The 21,077-nt window shown below is 42.3% G+C and overlaps 1 protein-coding gene across 1 annotated transcript in view; it reads right to left on the minus strand.

Moving 5' to 3' along the window:
• Nucleotides 1–21,077, minus strand: part of igsf9bb (immunoglobulin superfamily, member 9Bb) — a 707,799-nt gene that overhangs the window by 37,010 nt on the left and 649,712 nt on the right. The window contains exons 17-18 of the mRNA XM_041174093.1: nucleotides 20,384–20,429; nucleotides 17,947–19,605 (exon numbers count right to left, since the gene is read on the minus strand). Coding sequence (XP_041030027.1) covers nucleotides 17,947–19,605; nucleotides 20,384–20,429 — 1,705 coding nt within the window. The remainder of the gene's footprint in view (nucleotides 1–17,946; nucleotides 19,606–20,383; nucleotides 20,430–21,077) is intronic.

The following is a 21,077-nucleotide window of genomic DNA, read 5'->3' on the forward strand; positions in this document are numbered from 1 at the left end:
ATAGGACTTTGCATGGATACTTACCCAGCACAAGTGAGCAATAGTATGGGAAGGGAGATAAGATGGGCCCATAGTTTGCAGCTTGAAGCAGTATCCGAGCCCTGCTGCGGAAGGCAGAGTTGAAGATCTTGAGGATGCAGCATATAGAAGCCACTATAAATCAAGTGGCTGGATGGAATAGGCTTAGGACCCCGATGTCCATATTAAAAGGGGCCTATCACCTGAAACAGGTTCACATTTTGGACACTCAACAGTGAACCTCTTCCAAAATTGAGACAGCCACAATTGCCAAAGTTAAGCGGATAGCAAGTCTACCAACCACATTTTAAGGCTGTCACTGCCTGTTAATACAGTTGACCAAAATCTATTGTGTGGATATGGAAAACAATTTGGTTATGATGCCCATAATCAAGAAGCTTGCTGACATTTACTGCTCGGTTATATGAAGAAAAGTCACATTGCCAAGACACTGGAGAGTGACCAGCACCTGTGGAACTGTATCCCACCAAGGAGTAAATGCTTCCAGAAGAGGGGAGTAAAGCATCGTTATGAAAGGAGTGAGCGGAAAAATGATCTGTTTGAGAGAGGCAAGTTAACCACATAGCATCAGATTTACTGGCATTGTGATGTGTAATATCAATCACACTTTTATAGCATTTTAAAATAATCAAGTTAAAAAATGTCAATACAATTTAGACTATTCCTGTATCCTTATTTTGCAGCAGTTTGTGATCAAACAAACTACATTCACAGTGCGCAGTTAGTTTTTGTCCGGGAATCTTGACTACAAAAGGAAGATGTGTAAGGAGTCTAGAGTTTCATGGTTATAAAAACAAAAAAACTGCGGATGCTGGAAATCCAAAACAAAAACAGAATTACCTGGAAAAACTCAGCAGGTCTGGCAGCATCGGCGGAGAGACCTGCTGAGTTTTTCCAGGTAATTCTGTTTTTGTTTTAGAGTTTCATGGTGACTGGGTTCTTGTGATACCTCCCAAAGAAGAGAATGGCCAGTGTAAATGTATTTTCATTGTTAACCCTTTCTTTTTAGAGAATGTTCACACACAATTACCACCCTGTATAAAGCTCCTGTCGTAAAGAAGTAAAATTGAGCAGATAAAATGTATTGAACACAAAGCATGCAAGTATTAACTGTTTCACATGCACAGTTTAAAAATAAATCCCGTGCTATAAACAAGCCACTTTCACTGTAGAAGGCAAATTTACAGAGCCACTTTCGAACACATTTATATATGACATTTATAGCATAATTTTGGCTCCTGTCACAGCTACCAGAGAGGAGAGCATTCATTTGTTTGGCTTTGATTCAAATCCTATTGCAGAGGTGTTCCAGGAGACGTTGCTGTCCAGTCCCCTTAATATTTATTTCATAACGTAATGTGAATGATTTGTTAGTTAATCTGAAGGATAGATTGGTCATGCTTTCATAGGAGTGTACAGTCTTTCGGCAGGATTGAAAAATGGTTCTCACGTAACATGGAATAGAAAGATAATGTCATGTACTGTGATGTGGGCTGTTACCAATTTTGCTTGAATAATGTTTTCAGGTGCCACTCTTTGATTATTTGAAAACTATGCCATTTCCATAAGGTAGTTTACATGTTTTTATGACTTAGAAAGACATAACCTTTTTCCTTTCAGCAGACCCATCAATCACAGACAGCTTATGATGCTTTTATTCAGTTTATGCAATATCACCTCATCAGTTCAAAATAATTCCACTGAATTTCTTTTGACAGCTCCTAACAATTTGCTGCAATGCGAAATTAATGATGGTTAGTAAATGGTTACATTGAGTCTAACAACATAAATATTTGTCTACAATGGGCTTCACCATGCTGACAGAGGGGGGAGGAATGGCAGGATTAGGGGAAAATGCTTAACGAACAATCACACTGAGCGACTCATAAGACAAATGCAACAACGTTTGATTAGCAGAAGCATGCATTGCCTTAGCAGATGTGACTTTAAAGGGGAATACTTGAACTTTCAACAACGCAGAAGTTTTCTTTAAGGGATTTTTTTTCCTCTCTAGTAACCGTGAAGATGACAGTCCAAGTGGATCAAAAGTGAGTTATGTCATGAAAAACGGAGGCAACTTTGAAGTAGCAATATAAATATAAATAGAGAAAACCTATTGTAACTAGGTGAAATATTTCTCGTCAGAATGAAAAAAAAAGGAAGTTTTTCCAACATTTGTTGGCGCTTAATTGGATTGAATAGTGGCAGCGCATAACCGTCCTGAGATACAACTGACAGTCCTCCAAGCCATTAGGAACTGAAGACTGAATTGTCCAAACGACACATCAAAAATACAGCATTGTTTGTGTTGTGCAATTTACACTTGGAGGTAGATCCCGTTTTAAAGTACTTGCATTTTCATTATGACAAATTCACTAAAAATCTATCACTTCGAACCTCAGAATAAAGAGCTATCTTATTTGAACACATTATGTTGTAGGTCACGCAGTATAATGTTAAATGGCAAGATGATTTAAAAAAAAATAGGTGTTGTTGATTGGGGAAATATTTCCATTTTTCTAAGCAACTAACCGTTGGTAGATTTTGCACTGCGTTTTCTTGAAAATATTATTGGCTTTCCACATGTTATTCATGATAGAATTTAGCTGCCAGCATTGGCACACAATTTCATTAAAAGTCCACTAACCATCACGGAATCATACGGCACAGAAAAGGCCATTTGGCCCATTATGTCTGTGCCAGCTCTTTGAAAGCTCTCCAGTTAAACCCATACTACTGTCACAAAGTCAGATTTAAACCAAATAGAAAATGTAGCGCACACAACAGGGCAATGGGTACAGGCATTTATTTTCCGTGTGACTGCCCCTGACATACCAACCTGCCAAACACACCTATTTGTTCTTGTTATTACCCAGGACCTAGGGGGAGCACTTCCTCCTGTTAGTGAAATGCCTAACCACATGGACAGGTGGAATGGCTAAACAGGGAAGGGGAGAAACATGTGAAAAAGAACACTGACCAATTTGAGGCCCACCTTGGACAGGGGATGCCTACGGCAACACTGTTGGGTCTGTGACGAAACTCGTGACTTGCATTCCATGCCCACCTAACCGGAAGCTGAATAGGGCAGATAGTAAATCAACTGGAAAGTAAGGAGAAAACACACGGAAGCAAAGAAAATGATGAAAATTGAATGCAAAAATGGAAAACGATGGCAGGTAAAGAACGTTCCAAGTATTGTATTCCCCTTTAAAGGAAAAATGAGTTTAAAAGCCCCACCTGCTGCGCCCCCCGCCTTTCAGACATGGATTCAACCCTTACCTATTGAGGTGTTGAGGACCTGGTCACAACAACACTGCCGTGATAGCTGAGATTAATCAAAAACAAAGCAGTTAAGACTCTGAATGATCCATTTAATTTGAAGAATATTCATTAAACGAATGAAGACATTCAGATACATGAGCAGGATGCTCAATAATGCCAGTGGGTTCCGTGTATACTGCACCTGACATCAATGAAAATGAAACAGGATCTCGAACAAAACGAAAAGACACTTTCACGTCATTTTTAAGAAAACAATACGGAGTTTTCAAGCACAATGACAAGACATGATAATTTTACCTGCAACTCACTCGAAAAAGAGCTCACAGAGGAAAGAGAAAAATGGAACACTTAAGCAGTGATTGAGAATTGCTGGCACCCATGGGTTATAACCTTTCAAGATTGATTAATGTCAACCTTCAAACTCATATCATCAGACCCTGATCGTATCCGGTTGAGTGGAGACCTGAGCTATGAGTCCTGGAGTTCATATTGTGGCAAAGGACTAATTCAACTCAGCAATAATGAACCAAAGAATTTTGGCTGACATTTCCTTCTTATCTAAAGGAGAGAAGATATATCAAAAGTCTGCATGTGCAGTCACAACCTTAAAGGCACAGTATCCTTGTGTAGTCCCTCCAGAATAATATGTAAGACAATACATTGCCTGTTCAATTTACAAAGGCCTCTGATAAAGTTCCAAGTGTATTCGTTAATTTCTTCTTCATTTACATGCTTTTCTTTTTCAGTCAGACTTCCTAATGAATTCACACTTGCAAAAATGTTCACGATTGATATCTGCTCATCAACGCAATTGAATTCCCTTCACACATTTTAAGAGGTTAAAAAAAAATCCTAGGTCAAATGGACACAGGCAAAACACTGTTTCCTACATTGGTCTGAAAATACCATTACTCCATAGCGCCTTCTGGCAGCCTTTCCAACTGCAACTAGTGTGAGGTTTCCAGGCTTCACATTGTCTATGCTTGTGCATTACCGGACTAAGGAGATCAGTGTCAATAACAAGAAAATGTTGCGGGGAGTTTTTCCATTTGGGTTTGAGTTCACTGAGAAATGAACAAGACACATCCTGGATTTACTTCACTTACAACTTTTAACAGATGTACGAGACAGGAGACAGTCGCTCCATCTCTCCTGGCCTTGTGTTTGAATTCAACCCAGGACTGAATTGAGATTATTCTAGCCATTTCTGAATGAGGCAAAAAGCATTATTATCATGGACTTATAAGAATATATTTTATAATTGGTGGGCCAAAGTCAGGAGCTTCCAGCCCACGTATTTTTCTTCCTTGATGCTAATGTTTGGATTTCCATAGTTCAGCCCATGACTCACTGCTTAATGTTAAGGATACTTACAAACACAGTCACATATGTAGCAAATGGGAACAAATCTAAATATCATCCCCAAATGTAAAGAGTCAACATAGCTAGCATATTGTCCTTGCTGCTAAGATCAAACACTAGCTACTTATGGGACATATCTATAAAAATAAATACTTAGTGGCTATATCAGTTTTCAGGGTAAATTAAGCTAACATTAGTTGTACTTCAATATTTACACCAGCAAATGGAGCATGCAAGGCAAATACCAACCTGTCTATTTAAGGTTAAATATCAATAAGGCTGGTAGATAATCACTGCTTATGTAGTCTATCTTCATACTGGGCTTCAGGCTTTGTAGCACCATCAGGAAATCAATCATCTGACCCAAAATTCTTGATTGTCCTTCCCATAAACTTCAAATCTCCCAAGCTATCTGGAAGGAACTCTGATAACCTGTGCTGAATGTTCTGGCTCCTGATGTTATACTTTCTGACTGTATTGTGGGTCTACCCCATGTGGATTGGTATTGGTAATTCACAATTGGCATAAATCACTTGACCTCCTCTCAGATGCTTTGGAAGATACAGAAATGGCTGCTTAAAGATAGAGTCTGTTGTTCTTTTATCGGTGAGAGGTGTTTATTCATTTATTTTAGCTATACCTTAAAATTAAAGAGAAACATTTGACATCCTTACTATACAGCTGTACATGCTTTGCTCCTAATTCATGGGAAAGCAGGTTATCGTAATGTAGGAGGTGTGCACACAACAATACTCACAGAAAGCAGGGACACAATGATTGTTCACAGCACTGCAGCAAGCCTCAGATCAGCCAACCCCACCATACCGACAATTTCACTAACAGCAGGTTTCCCATAGATATGAAGTAGCTATTCTGGGAATAGGGACAAGTCCATTGCGTATATTGCTGCAGTTCACTGCAGTGTGGGAGCAGTTTTTCACTCAGTTCATTACATTGCTTGAAAATAGTTTATTTTACTAGGGCAGTGAGCAAAGGAGGCAAATCAGTTTCTTCCACAATAATGACTATCTTGCTATGCCTGATTTATCACTGTTAAAAGTCAAGGTAGACATTCTGTGGGTAAGAAATATAAATGTGATATACAGATGGGACAACAAATTGTTACAGATGATGGCAGTGTTTGATATGTGAGATCATTGTCAGCTCTTTATATAACATCTAAAATAACAAGTCAGTAATGTTCTATCAGGAACCAGAATGGGAGATTTTGCATTGAAATGTTTGTCCTGCTAATGTCTGTCAACCTTTACTGAAGCGACTGAGCACATCAATGGCTCTGTCTCTTCTCCAAGTGAGATCCAGACTTAGGACAGACAACACCACCTACCAGAGGTGGGAACTGGAGGGAATTCAGGGCCAGAGTGACCTTCTAGACTAGTTTCAATCACCCAAATGGGTTGGAGAGGGATTTCCCAGATTTTTTCTCCCAGTATTAGCCTAGGTTTTTATTTGAATTCTTGCCTCTCCCAGGAGTTCACATGTTTCATGTGGGGTGGAGACTGTATGTATTTTGATACATAAGGTATCACAATTGTGGGAGGTCACTATTGAAAGCACAATGATTCCCCAGCTATATACTAACTGAAAGCTAAATGACAATGCATGAGCAAATGATATTTGACTATGAATTATTATCTGAGGCGGAGGTAAGCAGGGTGTCTTTATGGTGAGTTTGCCATCAAAATAACAGCCCTGTGAAGGGTTACTGGGGCCGAGTTGATCTGCTATGGTAGACTTGGTAATATGATACCTGACACAGGAAGGTCAGCAGTATTCCAGGGAACATGTAAAGTTAAACCAGCTACATAGGGGTGGTTCCCTTCCCATTCAGCTCCATTTAACTCTGCAAGCTGGTGCTCTAAAGAGGCTTGGCAGAACCTGGCACGGGGAGCTTACTAGTGATTCATTTGGTGACCGACATGAAACTTATTCAAATTTCAGCATTAGTCCCACATACACTCAGGGAAGGGGACCTTTAAGCCTTGGCTGTTGACCTAGATAAGATGTCAATGTCACTGACAGAAAGGTGCATGGATTCCGTATCAGGCAAATAAAAACTCTACCTATGTGGATTTCTTGTTAAGTTTTGAGACTTAAGCATGATGATAGGTTCCCATGTGTTTCAGACATCTAGCTAACTATAACAACATGCAAGAATAATAACTTTTCATTTGACCTTTAAATGTTTGGTATTTTTCCAAAGTCTGTACCTTCATAGTAAATTTACAACTATTACACAGAATAACCCATGTTTTGCATCACCAGTACAACGCTGGTATTGAAACGACACTGCAGGAGGTGCTTTGAGCATGTAGAATTTTATTCAATATAACTTAAATCTGAGACCAAAGTAAATCACACACTTGTTGAATTAAGGATTGGGCTTTCTGGTTTTTTTTAAACTAATCTGAGACTGACAAAAGGTAATTTTCCCATGATCTGTGTAGGTCACCGAAGAATAGTAGTTTCCATCACTCAACACTAGATTTAAATGGTTAGAGAAGGCAGCTTTGTGGATAATTTTAAAAATTCATTTACAGGTTATGGGCATCGCTGGCTAGGCTAGCATTATTGCCCATCCTTAATTGCCCTTGAGAAGGTGGTGGTGAGTTGCCATCTTGAACCGCTGCAGTCCATGTGGTGTAGGTACACCCACAGTGCTGTTAGGGAGGGAGTTTGAGGATTTTGAGCCAGCGACAGTAAAGGAACAGTAATATGTCTCCAAGTCAGGATGGTGAATGGCTTGGAGGGGAACTTCCTGGTGGTTGCGTTCCCATGTACCTGCTGCCCTTGTCCTTCTAGATGGTAGTGGTCGTGGGTTTGGAAGGTATTTCCTAAGGACCCTTGGTGAATTTCTGCAGTGCATTATGTAGATCGTACACACTGCTACCACTGTTAATCAGAAGCGGGGGGTGGGGAGTGAATGTTTGTGGAAGGGGTGCCAATCAAGCAGGCTGCTTGTCCTGGATGCTGTCAAGCTTCTTCAGTGTTGTGGGAGTTGCACTCATCCAGGCAAGTGGAGATTATTCCATTACACTCCTGACTTGTGCCTTGTAGATTGTGGACAGCTTTGGGGAGTCAAGAGGTGGGTTACTTACTGCAGGATTCCTTGCCTCTGACCTGCCCTTCTAACAACAGTATTTATATGGCTAGTTCAGTTCAGTTTCTGGTTAATGCTAACTCCCAGGATAATATGATGCCTGGCGCAGGTCATTACCCAAGTGGGGTAATGGTAATGCCATTGAATGTCAATGGTTAGATTCTCTCTTGTTGGAGATGGTCATTGCCTGGCACTGGTGTGGTGTGAATGTTACTTGCCACCTGTCAGCCCAAGGCCGGATATTGTCCAGGTCTTGCTGCATTTGAACATGAACTGCTTCAGTTTCTGAGGAGTCGCGAATGGTGTGGAACATTGTGCAATCATCAGCGAACATCCCCACTTCTGACCTTATGATGGAAGGAAGGTCACTGATGAAGCAGCTGAAGATGGTTGGGTAATTCCTAACACTAATCCTGCCACATGTTGCCAACTTAGACTTCCAAATTATGAAAAACTGAAGAATATGAATTTCTTATACTTCCCTAGAAACTCCATTTTACTTTCAAAGCTGGCCTGTGGCTTACATTACAGACAGTTATTGACACCTACTTGCAGCTTGGTCCTATTATCTGAAGCAGCATTTTCAGCATAGATCATCATTCCTGCCATTGTACTCGGACCTTGAGTAGTCAAAAGCCTGTGAAACAGGCTGAATTAATGGTGCATAACTGTAATTAAATATTATGCAAAACATATCCAGTGACATTAAGGTAGGCATACTTTTCCTAAAACTGAACAAAAATGAATAAGTTTTGTCCCTTTTACATGTCTGGCTACATAAATGAAAGACAATGTCTTTCAGCTACAGGGTGGGTCAGTGAAGCCAGAAATGCAACAAGTTAAGAAAGGAATAAATTAGTAACTTTAACAGAAACATTCAGTTTTTGAAATTATTTTTGTCACACGCCTGCAGCCAATTCCTTGCTGCCCAAAATAGAAATTTCAAAGAAACATGTAAGGTGAATTCCGCCATTTTAAAAATGAACAATATAAAAATACATATGCATGTACAATGGTGAATGGATGGTGCCTAAGAAGATGCAAATTAGAAGTCAATAATCATTTCAGAGATGAGGAAAAAACTGGACTGGAAATTGGAGCTAGTATAAATTTGCTTGGGTATCAAAGATCAGACTCACACTTCGTTTAACATGATGCAAGTTTCTGGGACACAAAGTCTGAATATACAATTGGTGCTGCAGTACTGCTGGCAGTCTGGATCTACTTTATGTCCTATGGCTGGGATCAGCTTGAGTGGAACATGAATCCATTATTTGATCCCTGCGTAATTTTCTCACCCCTAAAATGTTATTATGCATTGTTAAAGAATGTTAGCAGCAGTAATTAATAAAGAAATGAACAGTTGATAACCATTCAAAATTACTTGCAAGGCCATTTTATAGATTTTAATACAATATATAAAGCAGGTTTAGGGAAAGAATTAATCCACTGACTGATCCTGAGAACTGCTGAGGATTTAAGTTTAAAAGTTACTTTTTTAAAAATTGTGTTGCGGTAATTGAATTGTAATCTTTCATACTTACCAGAGTGGAAGGTACAGATTGAATTCAATTAGCTCTGATTGGGCATCAGAATCTGAGATAAAAACAAAAAAACTGCGGATGCTGGAAATCCAAAACAAAAACAGAATTACCTGGAAAAACTCAGCAGGTCTGGCAGCATCGGCGGAGAAGAAAAGAGTTGACGTTTCGAGTCCTCATGACCCTTCGACAGAACTTGAGTTCGAGTCCAGGAAAGAGCTGAAATATAAGCTGGTTTAAGGTGTGTGTGTGGGGGGCGGAGAGATAGAGAGACAGAGAGGTGGAGGGGGTTGGTGTGGTTGTAGCGACAAACAAGCAGTGATAGAAGCAGATCATCAAAAGATGTCAACAACAATAGTACAATAGAACACATAGGTGTTAAAGTTAAAGTTGGTGATATTATCTAAACGAATGTGCTAATTAAGAATGGATGGTAGGGCACTCAAGGTATAGCTCTAGTGGGTTTTTTTTATATTTTATATAATGGAAATAGGTGGGAAAAGGAAAATCTTTATAATTTATTGGGAAAAAAAAAGAAGGGGGTAACAGAAAGGGGGTGGGGATGGGGGAGGGGACTCACGACCTAAAGTTGTTGAATTCAATATTCAGTCCGGAAGGCTGTAAAGTCCCTAGTCGGAAGATGAGGTGTTGTTCCTCCAGTTTGCATTGGGCTTCACTGGAACAATGCAGCAAGCCAAGGACAGACATGTGGGCAAGAGAGCAGGGTGGAGTGTTAAAATGGCAAGCGACAGGGAGGTTTGGGTCATTCTTGCGGACAGACCGCAGGTGTTCTGCAAAGCGGTCGCCCAGTTTACGTTTGGTCTCTCCAATGTAGAGGAGACCACATTGGGAGCAACGAATGCAGTAGACTAAGTTGGGGGAAATGCAAGTGAAATGCTGCTTCACTTGAAAGGAGTGTTTGGGTCCTTGGACGGTGAGGAGAGAGGAAGTGAAGGGGCAGGTGTTGCATCTTTTGCGTGGGCAAGGGGCTGTGCCATAGGAGGGGGTTGAGGAGTAGGGGGTGATGGAGGAGTGGACCAGGGTGTCCCGGAGGGAGCGATCCCTACGGAATGCCGATAAGGGGGGTGAAGGGAAGATGTGTTTGGTAGTGGCATCATGCTGGAGTTGGCGGAAATGGCGGAGGATGATCCTTTGAATGCGGAGGCTGGTGGGGTGATAAGTGAGGACAAGGGGGACCCTATCATGTTTCTGGGAGGGAGGAGAAGGAGTGAGGGCGGATGCGCGGGAGATGGGCCGGACACGGTTGAGGGCCCTGTCAACGACCGTGGGTGGAAAACCTCGGTTAAGGAAGAAGGAGGACATGTCAGAGGAACTGTTTTTTAATGTAGCATCATCGGAACAGATGCGACGGAGGCGAAGGAACTGAGAGAATGGGATGGAGTCCTTACAGGAAGTGGGGTGTGAGGAGCTGTAGTCGAGATAGCTGTGGGTGTCGGTGGGTTTGTAATGGATATTGGTGGACAGTCTATCACCAGAGATTGAGACAGAGAGGTCAAGGAAGGGAAGGGAAGTGTCAGAGATGGACCACGTGAAAATGATGGAGGGGTGGAGATTGGAAGCAAAATTAATAAATTTTTCCAAGTCCTGACGAGAGCATGAAGCAGCACCGAAATAATCATCGATGTACCGGAGAAAGAGTTGTGGAAGGGGGCCGGAGTAGGACTGCAACAAGGAATGTTCCACATACCCCATAAAGAGACAGGCATAGCTGGGGCCCATGCGGGTACCCATAGCCACACCTTTTATTTGGAGGAAGTGAGAGGAGTTGAAGGAGAAATTGTTCAGCGTGAGAACAAGTTCAGCCAGACGGAGGAGAGTAGTGGTGGATGGGGATTGTTCGGGCCTCTGTTCGAGGAAGAAGCTAAGGGCCCTCAGACCATCCTGGTGGGGGATGGAGGTGTAGAGGGATTGGACGTCCATGGTGAAGAGGAAGCGGTAGGGGCCAGGGAACTGGAAATTGTTGATGTGACGTAAGGTGTCAGAGGAATCACGGATGTAGGTGGGAAGGGACTGGACAAGGGGAGAGAGAAGGGAGTCAAGATAACGAGAAATGAGTTCTGTGGGGCAGGAGCAAGCTGAGACGATCGGTCTACCGGGGCAGTTCTGTTTGTGGATTTTGGGTAGGAGATAGAAGCGGGCCGTCCGAGGTTGGGCAACTATCAGGTTGGAAGCTGTGGGAGGGAGATCCCCAGAGGAGATGAGGTCAGTGACAGTCCTGGAAACAATGGCTTGATGTTCAGTGGTGGGGTCATGGTCCAGGGAGAGGTAGGAGGAAGTGTCTGCGAGTTGACGCTCAGCCTCCGCGTGGTAGAGGTCAGTGCGCCAGACAACAACAGCACCACCCTTGTCAGCGGGTTTGATGACAATGTCAGGGTTGGACCTGAGAGAATGGAGTGCAGTAAATTCAGAGAGAGACAGGTTAGAATGGGTGAGAGGAGCAGAGAAATTGAGACGACTAATGTCGCGCCGACAGTTCTCAATGAAAAGATCGAGAGAAGGTAAGAATCCAGAGGGAGGGGTCCAGGTGGAGGGAGAATATTGAAGATGGGTAAAAGGATCCGTTGAACTGGGAGAGGACTCCTGCCCAAAGAAGTGAGCCCGGAGACGAAGACGGCGGAAGAAGAGTTCAGTATCATGCCGAGCCCGAAATTCATTGAGGTGAGGGCGTAAGGGTATGAAACTAAGTCCTTTGCTGAGCACTGAACGTTCAGCATCGGAGAGGGGAAGGTCAGGGGGTATAGTGAATACACGGCTGGGGTTGGGATTGGAAGATGGGGTGGGGACGGAGGGACAGGCAGGGGTGGAGGGTCCTAGATGGGTGTTGGTGTCGATGAGTTGCTGGAGCTTGCGTTCCTTAGCACTTGAGAGAAAGAGAAAAAGTTTCTTGTTGAGGCGTCGGATGAGCCGAAGGATAAAATGAAACTGGGGGCACGCGCAGCTTTGAAAAAGGGTACGGCGGTGCTGCTGGAGGGAGAGGTCGAGTGTGTTCATATGGCGGCGCATGGCACTGAGAGTGGATTTCAGAATGTGACGGGAACAGCAGTCCGAGAAACGTTTTATGTCCCGGAGATACCTGTAATCCTGGGTGGGTTCGAAACATGAGGGGTGGAATTTCAGTTGAAATCCATGTGGGGTAAGTCGGAGACGGAGACAGTCACTGAGAAAGGAGATATGGCTGTGAAAGCGGGTTTTAGTAAACACCTTGTCAAACACTAGGAGAGAAATGGAAAGCAATGAAGGTGAACAAGGCAACAGAGAAATCCGGAAATCTTGTCGCAGAGAGGAACAGAACTTCTTCAAGGAGGTAGGCATTTCTTGAAGAGCAGTGGCAGTCAATTAAACACAGAGATAAAAACAAAAAAACTGCGGATGCTGGAAATCCAAAACAAAAACAGAATTACCTGGAAAAACTCAGCAGGTCTGGCAGCATCGGCGGAGAAGAAAAGAGTTGACGTTTCGAGTCCTCATGACCCTTCGACAGAACTTGAGTTCGAGTCCAGGAAAGAGCTGAAATATAAGCTGGTTTAAGGTGTGTGTGTGGGGGGCGGAGAGATAGAGAGACAGAGAGGTGGAGGGGGTTGGTGTGGTTGTAGCGACAAACAAGCAGTGATAGAAGCAGATCATCAAAAGATGTCAACAACAATAGTACAATAGAACACATAGGTGTTAAAGTTAAAGTTGGTGATATTATCTAAACGAATGTGCTAATTAAGAATGGATGGTAGGGCACTCAAGGTATAGCTCTAGTGGGTTTTTTTTTTATATTTTATATAATGGAAATAGGTGGGAAAAGGAAAATCTTTATAATTTATTGGGAAAAAAAAAGAAGGGGGTAACAGAAAGGGGGTGGGGATGGGGGAGGGGACTCACGACCTAAAGTTGTTGAATTCAATATTCAGTCCGGAAGGCTGTAAAGTCCCTAGTCGGAAGATGAGGTGTTGTTCCTCCAGTTTGCGTTGGGCTTCACTGGAACAGCCTTCCGGACTGAATATTGAATTCAACAACTTTAGGTCGTGAGTCCCCTCCCCCATCCCCACCCCCTTTCTGTTACCCCCTTCTTTTTTTTTTTTCCCAATAAATTATAAAGATTTTCCTTTTCCCACCTATTTCCATTATATAAAATATAAAAAAAAAACCCACTAGAGCTATACCTTGAGTGCCCTACCATCCATTCTTAATTAGCACATTCGTTTAGATAATATCACCAACTTTAACTTTAACACCTATGTGTTCTATTGTACTATTGTTGTTGACATCTTTTGATGATCTGCTTCTATCACTGCTTGTTTGTCGCTACAACCACACCAACCCCCTCCACCTCTCTGTCTCTCTATCTCTCCGCCCCCCACACACACACCTTAAACCAGCTTATATTTCAGCTCTTTCCTGGACTCGAACTCAAGTTCTGTCGAAGGGTCATGAGGACTCGAAACGTCAACTCTTTTCTTCTCCGCCGATGCTGCCAGACCTGCTGAGTTTTTCCAGGTAATTCTGTTTTTGTTTTTTCATCAGAATCTGAGCCTGTTCAGATAATGACAAAACTTCATTTGGAAAGAAGAAATCTTGGAACAAAAACGACATACCAAAAGTATTTAACAGAATAATTGCTCTGTCCATTTAGATCATGTAATTTTTCTCCCCCTGACTTTGAAATGAAGTGCGTGGCTGAATTGGACTATTTTGTTCCCAACAGGCAGATGAGGTGCAGTGACTGGTAGACAAATGAAGTATGGGGCCTTCTGTTTGGGGGTAAGCATTCTACTTGGTAATAAAACCATCAGCAGTTGTTTAGAAACTTAAAATCTGAGAGATTGGTATTCAGAGGGACCTGGGTGCCCCTGTGCATGAATCACAGAAAAGTCACATGCAGGTGCAGCAAGCAATTAGGAAAGTGCATTACAAAAGGATTAGTGTATAAGGGTGAAAAAGTCTTACTGCAAATTGTATAGAGCCTTGGTGAGACCTCACCTGGAATACTGGTTATAGCTTTTTTCTCTTTAGCTAGGGAAGGATGTACTAGTCTTGAAGGAAGTGCAACAACAGTTCGCAAGACTGAATTTGGGATGAAGGAATTGTCCTATGAGGAAAGATTGTGTAGGCTAGGCCTATATTCCCTGGAATTTAGAAGAATGAGAGGTGATCGCATTGAACTAAAATTCTTAACAGGTTTGATAGGGTCGACACTGGAAAAATGTTTCCCCTGGCTGGGGGAGTCTAAAACTAGGGGTAACAGTTTCAGACTAAAGGGCCAGCCTTTTGGGTCTGATATGAGGAGAAATTTCTTCATTCAAAGGGCTCTGGATCTTTGAAACTCACTAAGGGAATTAAAGGATATGGGATTGTGCAGGAAGCGGGAATTGAAATAGAAGATCAACCATGATGCATCGAATGGCAGAGCAGACTCAAAGGGCCAAATGGTCTGTTGCTGTTTTATATGTTCTTACCTGAATGTTCTGAACTCTTCTGAGCTACAGTGTCAGAATTGGGGATGGAGTTAATGCAGAAACATATATCTAAAAATGCATCAGTGTTCTAAAAGGCAGGTCACAGTATTTGTCACTGTGGTGGAGTGGAATGATATTTTGGTTCACCTCTAATTATCCTGTGAAAGGTGTTAATAAATTGGGTTGGCTCTTGAATATAATTTTGTGATTGATTATCTTTGTTAATACACTTTGATTTATAAAAAAAAAAATCATAAAGCAGAATAATTTAGCCTCTTGCAAGCACTCATACCATGTTTTACATTGATTTGGTTTGGTTCAGGTATGATCATCATACATTAGAAATTGCAGTTTTAGTGCAAGAATGCTTAGTACATTTACATGAGAATTGTATGAGAGTCCAACGTTATAATAGATGTTCCAATTAATTTAAACAAATGGAATAATGGCTTCATTAAAATAGCAGACAGAGGAATATCATAGGAGTGTGTATGGTGTTCTTAGACTAATATGGCAGACAGTAATTTCTACAATTATTGGCATTTGTGAGTAGATTATAACGTAGACTAATATCTAAATACTGTCAGTAATTCCAATGGTAACTTATCACTTATGATAACAGACAACTGTGAGGGAGCCACATACTATTGCTGTTACAATACCAGGATAATCTTCTTGTCCATATAACTACTCTTCATTGTTCCAAATCGGCAATGTTGTCACCTGCATAACCATTTAAGCGCCATTTATTCCATTAAAATTAACTCAATAAGTCCTGATATATATTGTGACTTTTGAGCAAGGGTTTAACAACAAATAGTTTTTTGATGGTTTCCAATTCTGATACATTCTTATCCAAATTTAGAATGTTATGCAGTCATGGCATTATTCAGTAGTCTATTTTCTGGAAGCCCATTCCCTCTCCAGCTCGACATTAAGGACCAACATTTTGAATGTGCAGTGTTCGCAATGAGCCTAGCTTGCTCACTGCCTATGTATTGCTGCCCATTAAAATGAAGGCATAGAGAATCATGGGCCAGAGGCAGCTGGGGCTGCCAATAATAGCAGACATTCAGAAAACTTGCTGCTATTTTTCCACTATATAATAATCCGACATATTTAACAGGATCCTGAAACAAATAGCAATCATAAGCCTCCTGTGGAAACTGCAGAATGCAAGTTTCTAACATCTGAGATGCAAAGGTACTTCCACCCTTACTAAAAGCAGGCAAAGTTAAAAGATTAGTCTCAGTTTAATTGCACTCTGGGAGACTAGCATTAGACCATTGTGTCCGTTTATCCAGAGCAGTGCCCTAGAACAGTGGTTTCCAAACATTTTTGGTCATGTACCTCCTTTGGATTTACCAATTTTGTGTGTACCTCTACAGCCAGTTTCTTTCTTAGCTACCCCTCTAAGGACCACATGTTTTATTAATCATTATAACTACACATTACAGGTAAACAAACATCTATAGTTATTATTTTTTACTTACTATTAATGTGATCGATGAGCTTGTTTGTTGGAGCATAGGCACTTGAAACCCTTCTTCCCAAAGCCCCTCCCTGCATTCACTCACTCAGCAGCCCCTCTTCTCAAACCCTCTACCTCCTACTTACTTCTTTGTATCTTTGTGAGGTGGCTCCACCAGGGTGATGGCCTTGACCAGGCAGGCCATGTCTGCCCAGCAGTCCGCTGGCCTGTGGGTCTAGCAGCCATCTCTCTCACTTGGGCAGTGTTTCGGCCAGCAGCTGCTGCTCTCATACCACTGCTTCAGGGCTCAGGCTTATGCGCTGCCACTCGCCTTCCCGCTGCTTGCTGCTCCTCCAATCACAGGTTGTTTCTCTCCTGTGCCAGCTGCTGATTGGCACAACTGCATCTCACTAGTGTGCCTATTAGCAGCATGCATAGGAAAGAAACAACCTGTGATTGGAGGAGCAGCGGGAAGGGGAAGGTGAATGTCAGCACCTTAACCTGAGCTCCAGAGACATTTGCATTGGGGAAATGACTACAGAGAGAGGGAGGCGGAGGTTGAAAAACATTTCTCATCTTTGAAAACCTGCCATTACACAGTTAAGAGAAAAGCTCCCCCTCAAGACATTTGCAATACCCCTAATGGTACACTTTGGGAAACATTGCTCCAGGACATCCTTAGTATCATCTGAGGAATAGAACAATGATAAAATGTTTGAAATATTTGAAGTGATGTTTTCATGTCTAATTTCTAAGTGCCAAATCTGTAAATGTGAGAATCACCCACTTCAGTGGAATGAAATTCTTATATTTATATTGCATCTTATCACACTCATAGACATTTTATTACTTTCAATTGTAGCAACAGGTGTTTCATAGGCAAGCACAGTAGCCACTTTTTGGACACAGAGATGAGGTGAATAACCAATTAATCTGTTTTGGATGAATGAATGTTGGCCAAGACGCCACACGGACATTCAGCTCTCCTTCAAATAGTGCCACTGGATACTTAACGTCAAACTAAACCAGAATAAACTGATGGAGGCCCTATTTAATGTTTCATCTTAACTAAGGCACCTCTGGTAAATTCCCTCAGTTCTGTACTCAAGCATCTGCGTGTTTATGTGCTGAAGTCTTGGACTGAGGCTTAAGCCCAAAAGGTGCTGTCTCTGGGGTGAAAGTGGCATCAATAGACCTAAGCTGACCCTTTCATAAAGATGCACAAACTTCAGCTCTCATGTGTTTCATAGCTGTCACAATGAAGATTCTTCCTGGGCGTCTATATGAATATAGTTAATCTGAAATTAAAGGAAATGTTGCACTGGAGCTTCCTGTCTGCTGAACCCCATAGTAATAATACAAGTTAAAATTTGGGGCACAATTCTGATAAAACCAAACAGAATGGTATCAATCCACCAGTTGAAAACTGCGTGAGCATCGATGCAATTTTGGACGCCAGCAGTTTGCTCAATTGAATGCAAACAAATACCAGCTTAATGATAAACAACTTACAAAAAAAAGCTTACATTTAGCTGATAGGATGTACATTTCTATCTTGGAACACGGGATTCCACAATAACCCAATAAAACTTAAGTCATATGGAAGAAATCAAATCGGCTTTCCAACTGATCTGGTTCAACATTCTTTTTTAAAATACCTACCCTGAAGTAGATAAGTGTGAAGGTGGGTGTTCAAAAGGAGGAATGTCTTCACCTCTCCTCTTATGGATCTGACTATAAAACTCGCTGCGATCTGCTGCAGAAGGGGATCCTGTGTAGCTGCCTGTAGAAGGTGTCAGTGCCATGTGAGGTCTATAACTGGGGCTTCCTTGTCTGCTGCCCTGGCCAGCAGTGCTGCTTTGTGCTGGTGAGGAGGATGGAGAGGACCTTCTGGATAAGCTAACAACAGCAGGAGGCTGCAGCGTAATCTCAGACATCTCCACAGAGATACCTGCAGGAAAGATGCCACGGGGCTGCATACTAGGCCGAGGCCGAGGACGGGATGAAATCTCTGGGGAGGCGTGACGGGAACTCATAGGACTCTGAGTCAAAGGGGAGAGTCGGGAAGGCTGTAGAACCACCTGGTGTAAACTGGCCTCAGTCCTTCTGCCTTGCCTAGGGCTGGGTCTGGGCCTGGGTCTAGGTTCGTACCACCTGGTGTCCAGGCTGAATGTGCTTGTGCCACTAGGACCAGCCTGTTTGGCTGATTCAGTGTAAGGCAATGTGGGTGCACTAATACCATGGCTGGTATGCTTTAGCTGCCCATGACTCTGTTGCATAGGTTGATGTGGATGCTTTTGAGAGAGAGAGACAGATCCGCTTGTTTTGCTGGGAGTTTTGCCAGTCCGACTCTTTGGTGCCTCCAGTTGCAGCACGCTATGGTAGGGTGCTGGGACCTGGAGTGAGGAAGGGGGGCCGCCCCTTGGAAGACCAGCCTTTGGCAGTGTACTCTCAGGTGTATCTTGTTGGTGTGAAAAGATAACTGGAGAGCTTTCAATGCTGCTGATAGACAATTCCTTCCTTCTCCATGGTTCAGGAGACCGCATGGTGGTTGGCGTGTGAGTCAAAGGCAGAGTGCTACTGGAAGCGACCAAGTGCTGAATTTCAGTATCTCCTTGATCCGCAGGGAGGGTGGGATGACCATAAGGTCCTTCAGAAAGTAATAGAGGTGAAGACATCACTGAACTGAGGGGACTGATATCCGGCATGTAAAATGGCTGACCATCTTGGTCTGCAGAGCTACTGCTGAGATAACCATAAAATTGGCTCTGAGGGTAACCTTTAGCAGGTCGTCTGGTTTGACCGGTGGCCTGCAGCCTGGTATCTAAGCCTCCCATGCTTTCGTCTGTTTTCTGGAATGATGGGCTGTATGCTGGTGGCTGTAAGTACGACTCTTGACTAGATGACAGAGGGGAGAGCTGAGAATTCAAGCCCATAATGGCAGTTGGAGTTAGAGTCTCATTGTTTTCCTCATCTGATTGCCGGAACTCAGGATAGGTGTCTGTCTCTTCTGCGAAAGGAAAGCCCTCAATCCTCCTCGTCTTCAATGATGTCTCCATCTCTGTGGGATCCATAATGAAGCGTCCATCAGGGCCTCTGCTGATAAGTTCGATGGGGGTAGCGACATCAGCCTCAGCCTCATGCTTGGAGACACTGTATTTCCTGCTGGTTATTGCTCGCTTTGTCTTTTTGTACAGGGACATTTCCCTTTCTCTGCCAGGACTCATCATCTTGGCATGTATGGCTTGGGCATCTTCAGAGGAGTCTGACGGAGCTCGCAGTGTTCTGATGCTTTCAGGACTCACCTTTCCTGAGGAAGATCTGAGAGACCAAAATCAGAGGCAACAGTAACCCTGTATACTTTCACGTTTACAAATTTGTCATTGTCCAGTGAAGTAATCCATTAATTTATTGCAGTTGCTGCCATCACTAACATTATCCATTAATAACAGTGATTTTGTCTACTAATTCAACGAGTCATCAGTTATTAAGTTGTGGCAGTTAGAATAAATCTCATGATGCCTTTAGCCCTCATCTGGGCTACATTTCATCATGAGTTAAGCAACAATTTAATAATAATAATGCAATTTAAAATAATGGAGAATTTATAGTTTGATTAATACATGATATTACAGCAATAGGATAGTAGAGCCATTCAGTGTTGAATTAATGGCTCTTTTGTGTTGCAGTGATTCGTTCCAAAGTACCCAACCTGGCATCGCTTTATGAAAACATAACTAAGTTACCATAGTATTTTTAAAGGTTTTAAGAACAAAACCTTCAATATCCTGTAGGAAAACCGCAAATTATACAGAGATTTATCTCTGCTTTATAAAATTTAATAAGATTTAAGGATTTATGTAACTAAAGGCAGCCAGACTTCAGTTCACTTGCAACCGGTACAATCAGAGGCATCATTATGGAATGACCATTTTATTATCCCCTTTTATTAGTTGTAAAATTAAGACTAGTGTTAGACTCACATGGGTCTAATGCAGTCTGGCTATCATCTCTGAGAAAAATGAATCAAATCAACCACTTCAATTTAATCACACATGAACAAACACGAACAGAACTATAAAAGGGGCTGGTTACTTACGGGGATTCCACACTTTTTCGGCAGTGTGTTATTGACAGAGGAGGATCTGGAGGAGAACAAGCATGCACATTAAACGGCTATAAAGGAATCAAACCATTTAGTACTATAAATACTTCTTACACAAGAAGTATGACCATAGTTCAGACACATCAACGTTATCACATTTCAGTGCAACACCAAAGAGGAATCACATGGTACGATAACGCAGGTAGATCCTGACACTGTGTGATAGTGAAAAAGGAGTCATCATTCCATCTTACATCCATTAAGATGTCAATTTCCTTTGGAGAGGTGTACAGTGGGCTATTGACTTGCTATCACACACATTCCTCCACCTCAGCATCTTGAGGTGATCACTGACCAAAAAGCTTAACTAGAGCAGCCATGTTTCCGCGGTGGCTACAAGAATAAGGCAAAGGCTGGTTAATCTGTGATGAGTGGTTAATCTCCCAAACTGTCAAAGATTCTCTACAAGGTTCAAGTCAGGGCTGTAACGGAATACTCAGCGCTTGCTAGGATGATTATAGTTGCAACAACAATCAAGAAGCTTAACACATGCAGAGGAGAGCAATCTGCTTGATCTGCACCCCTGGCATTGAAATCCAGAGCCACCCTCTTCACTACGGTTCCAGTGCATTTGTGGCAGAATTTAGCCCTTGTTGGGCGGGCTTGGCGGGGCGGGTGGGGGTGATCA

Source organism: Carcharodon carcharias, chromosome 25 (genome assembly GCF_017639515.1).
Source record: "Carcharodon carcharias isolate sCarCar2 chromosome 25, sCarCar2.pri, whole genome shotgun sequence".
Classification (NCBI taxonomy): domain Eukaryota; kingdom Metazoa; phylum Chordata; class Chondrichthyes; order Lamniformes; family Lamnidae; genus Carcharodon; species Carcharodon carcharias.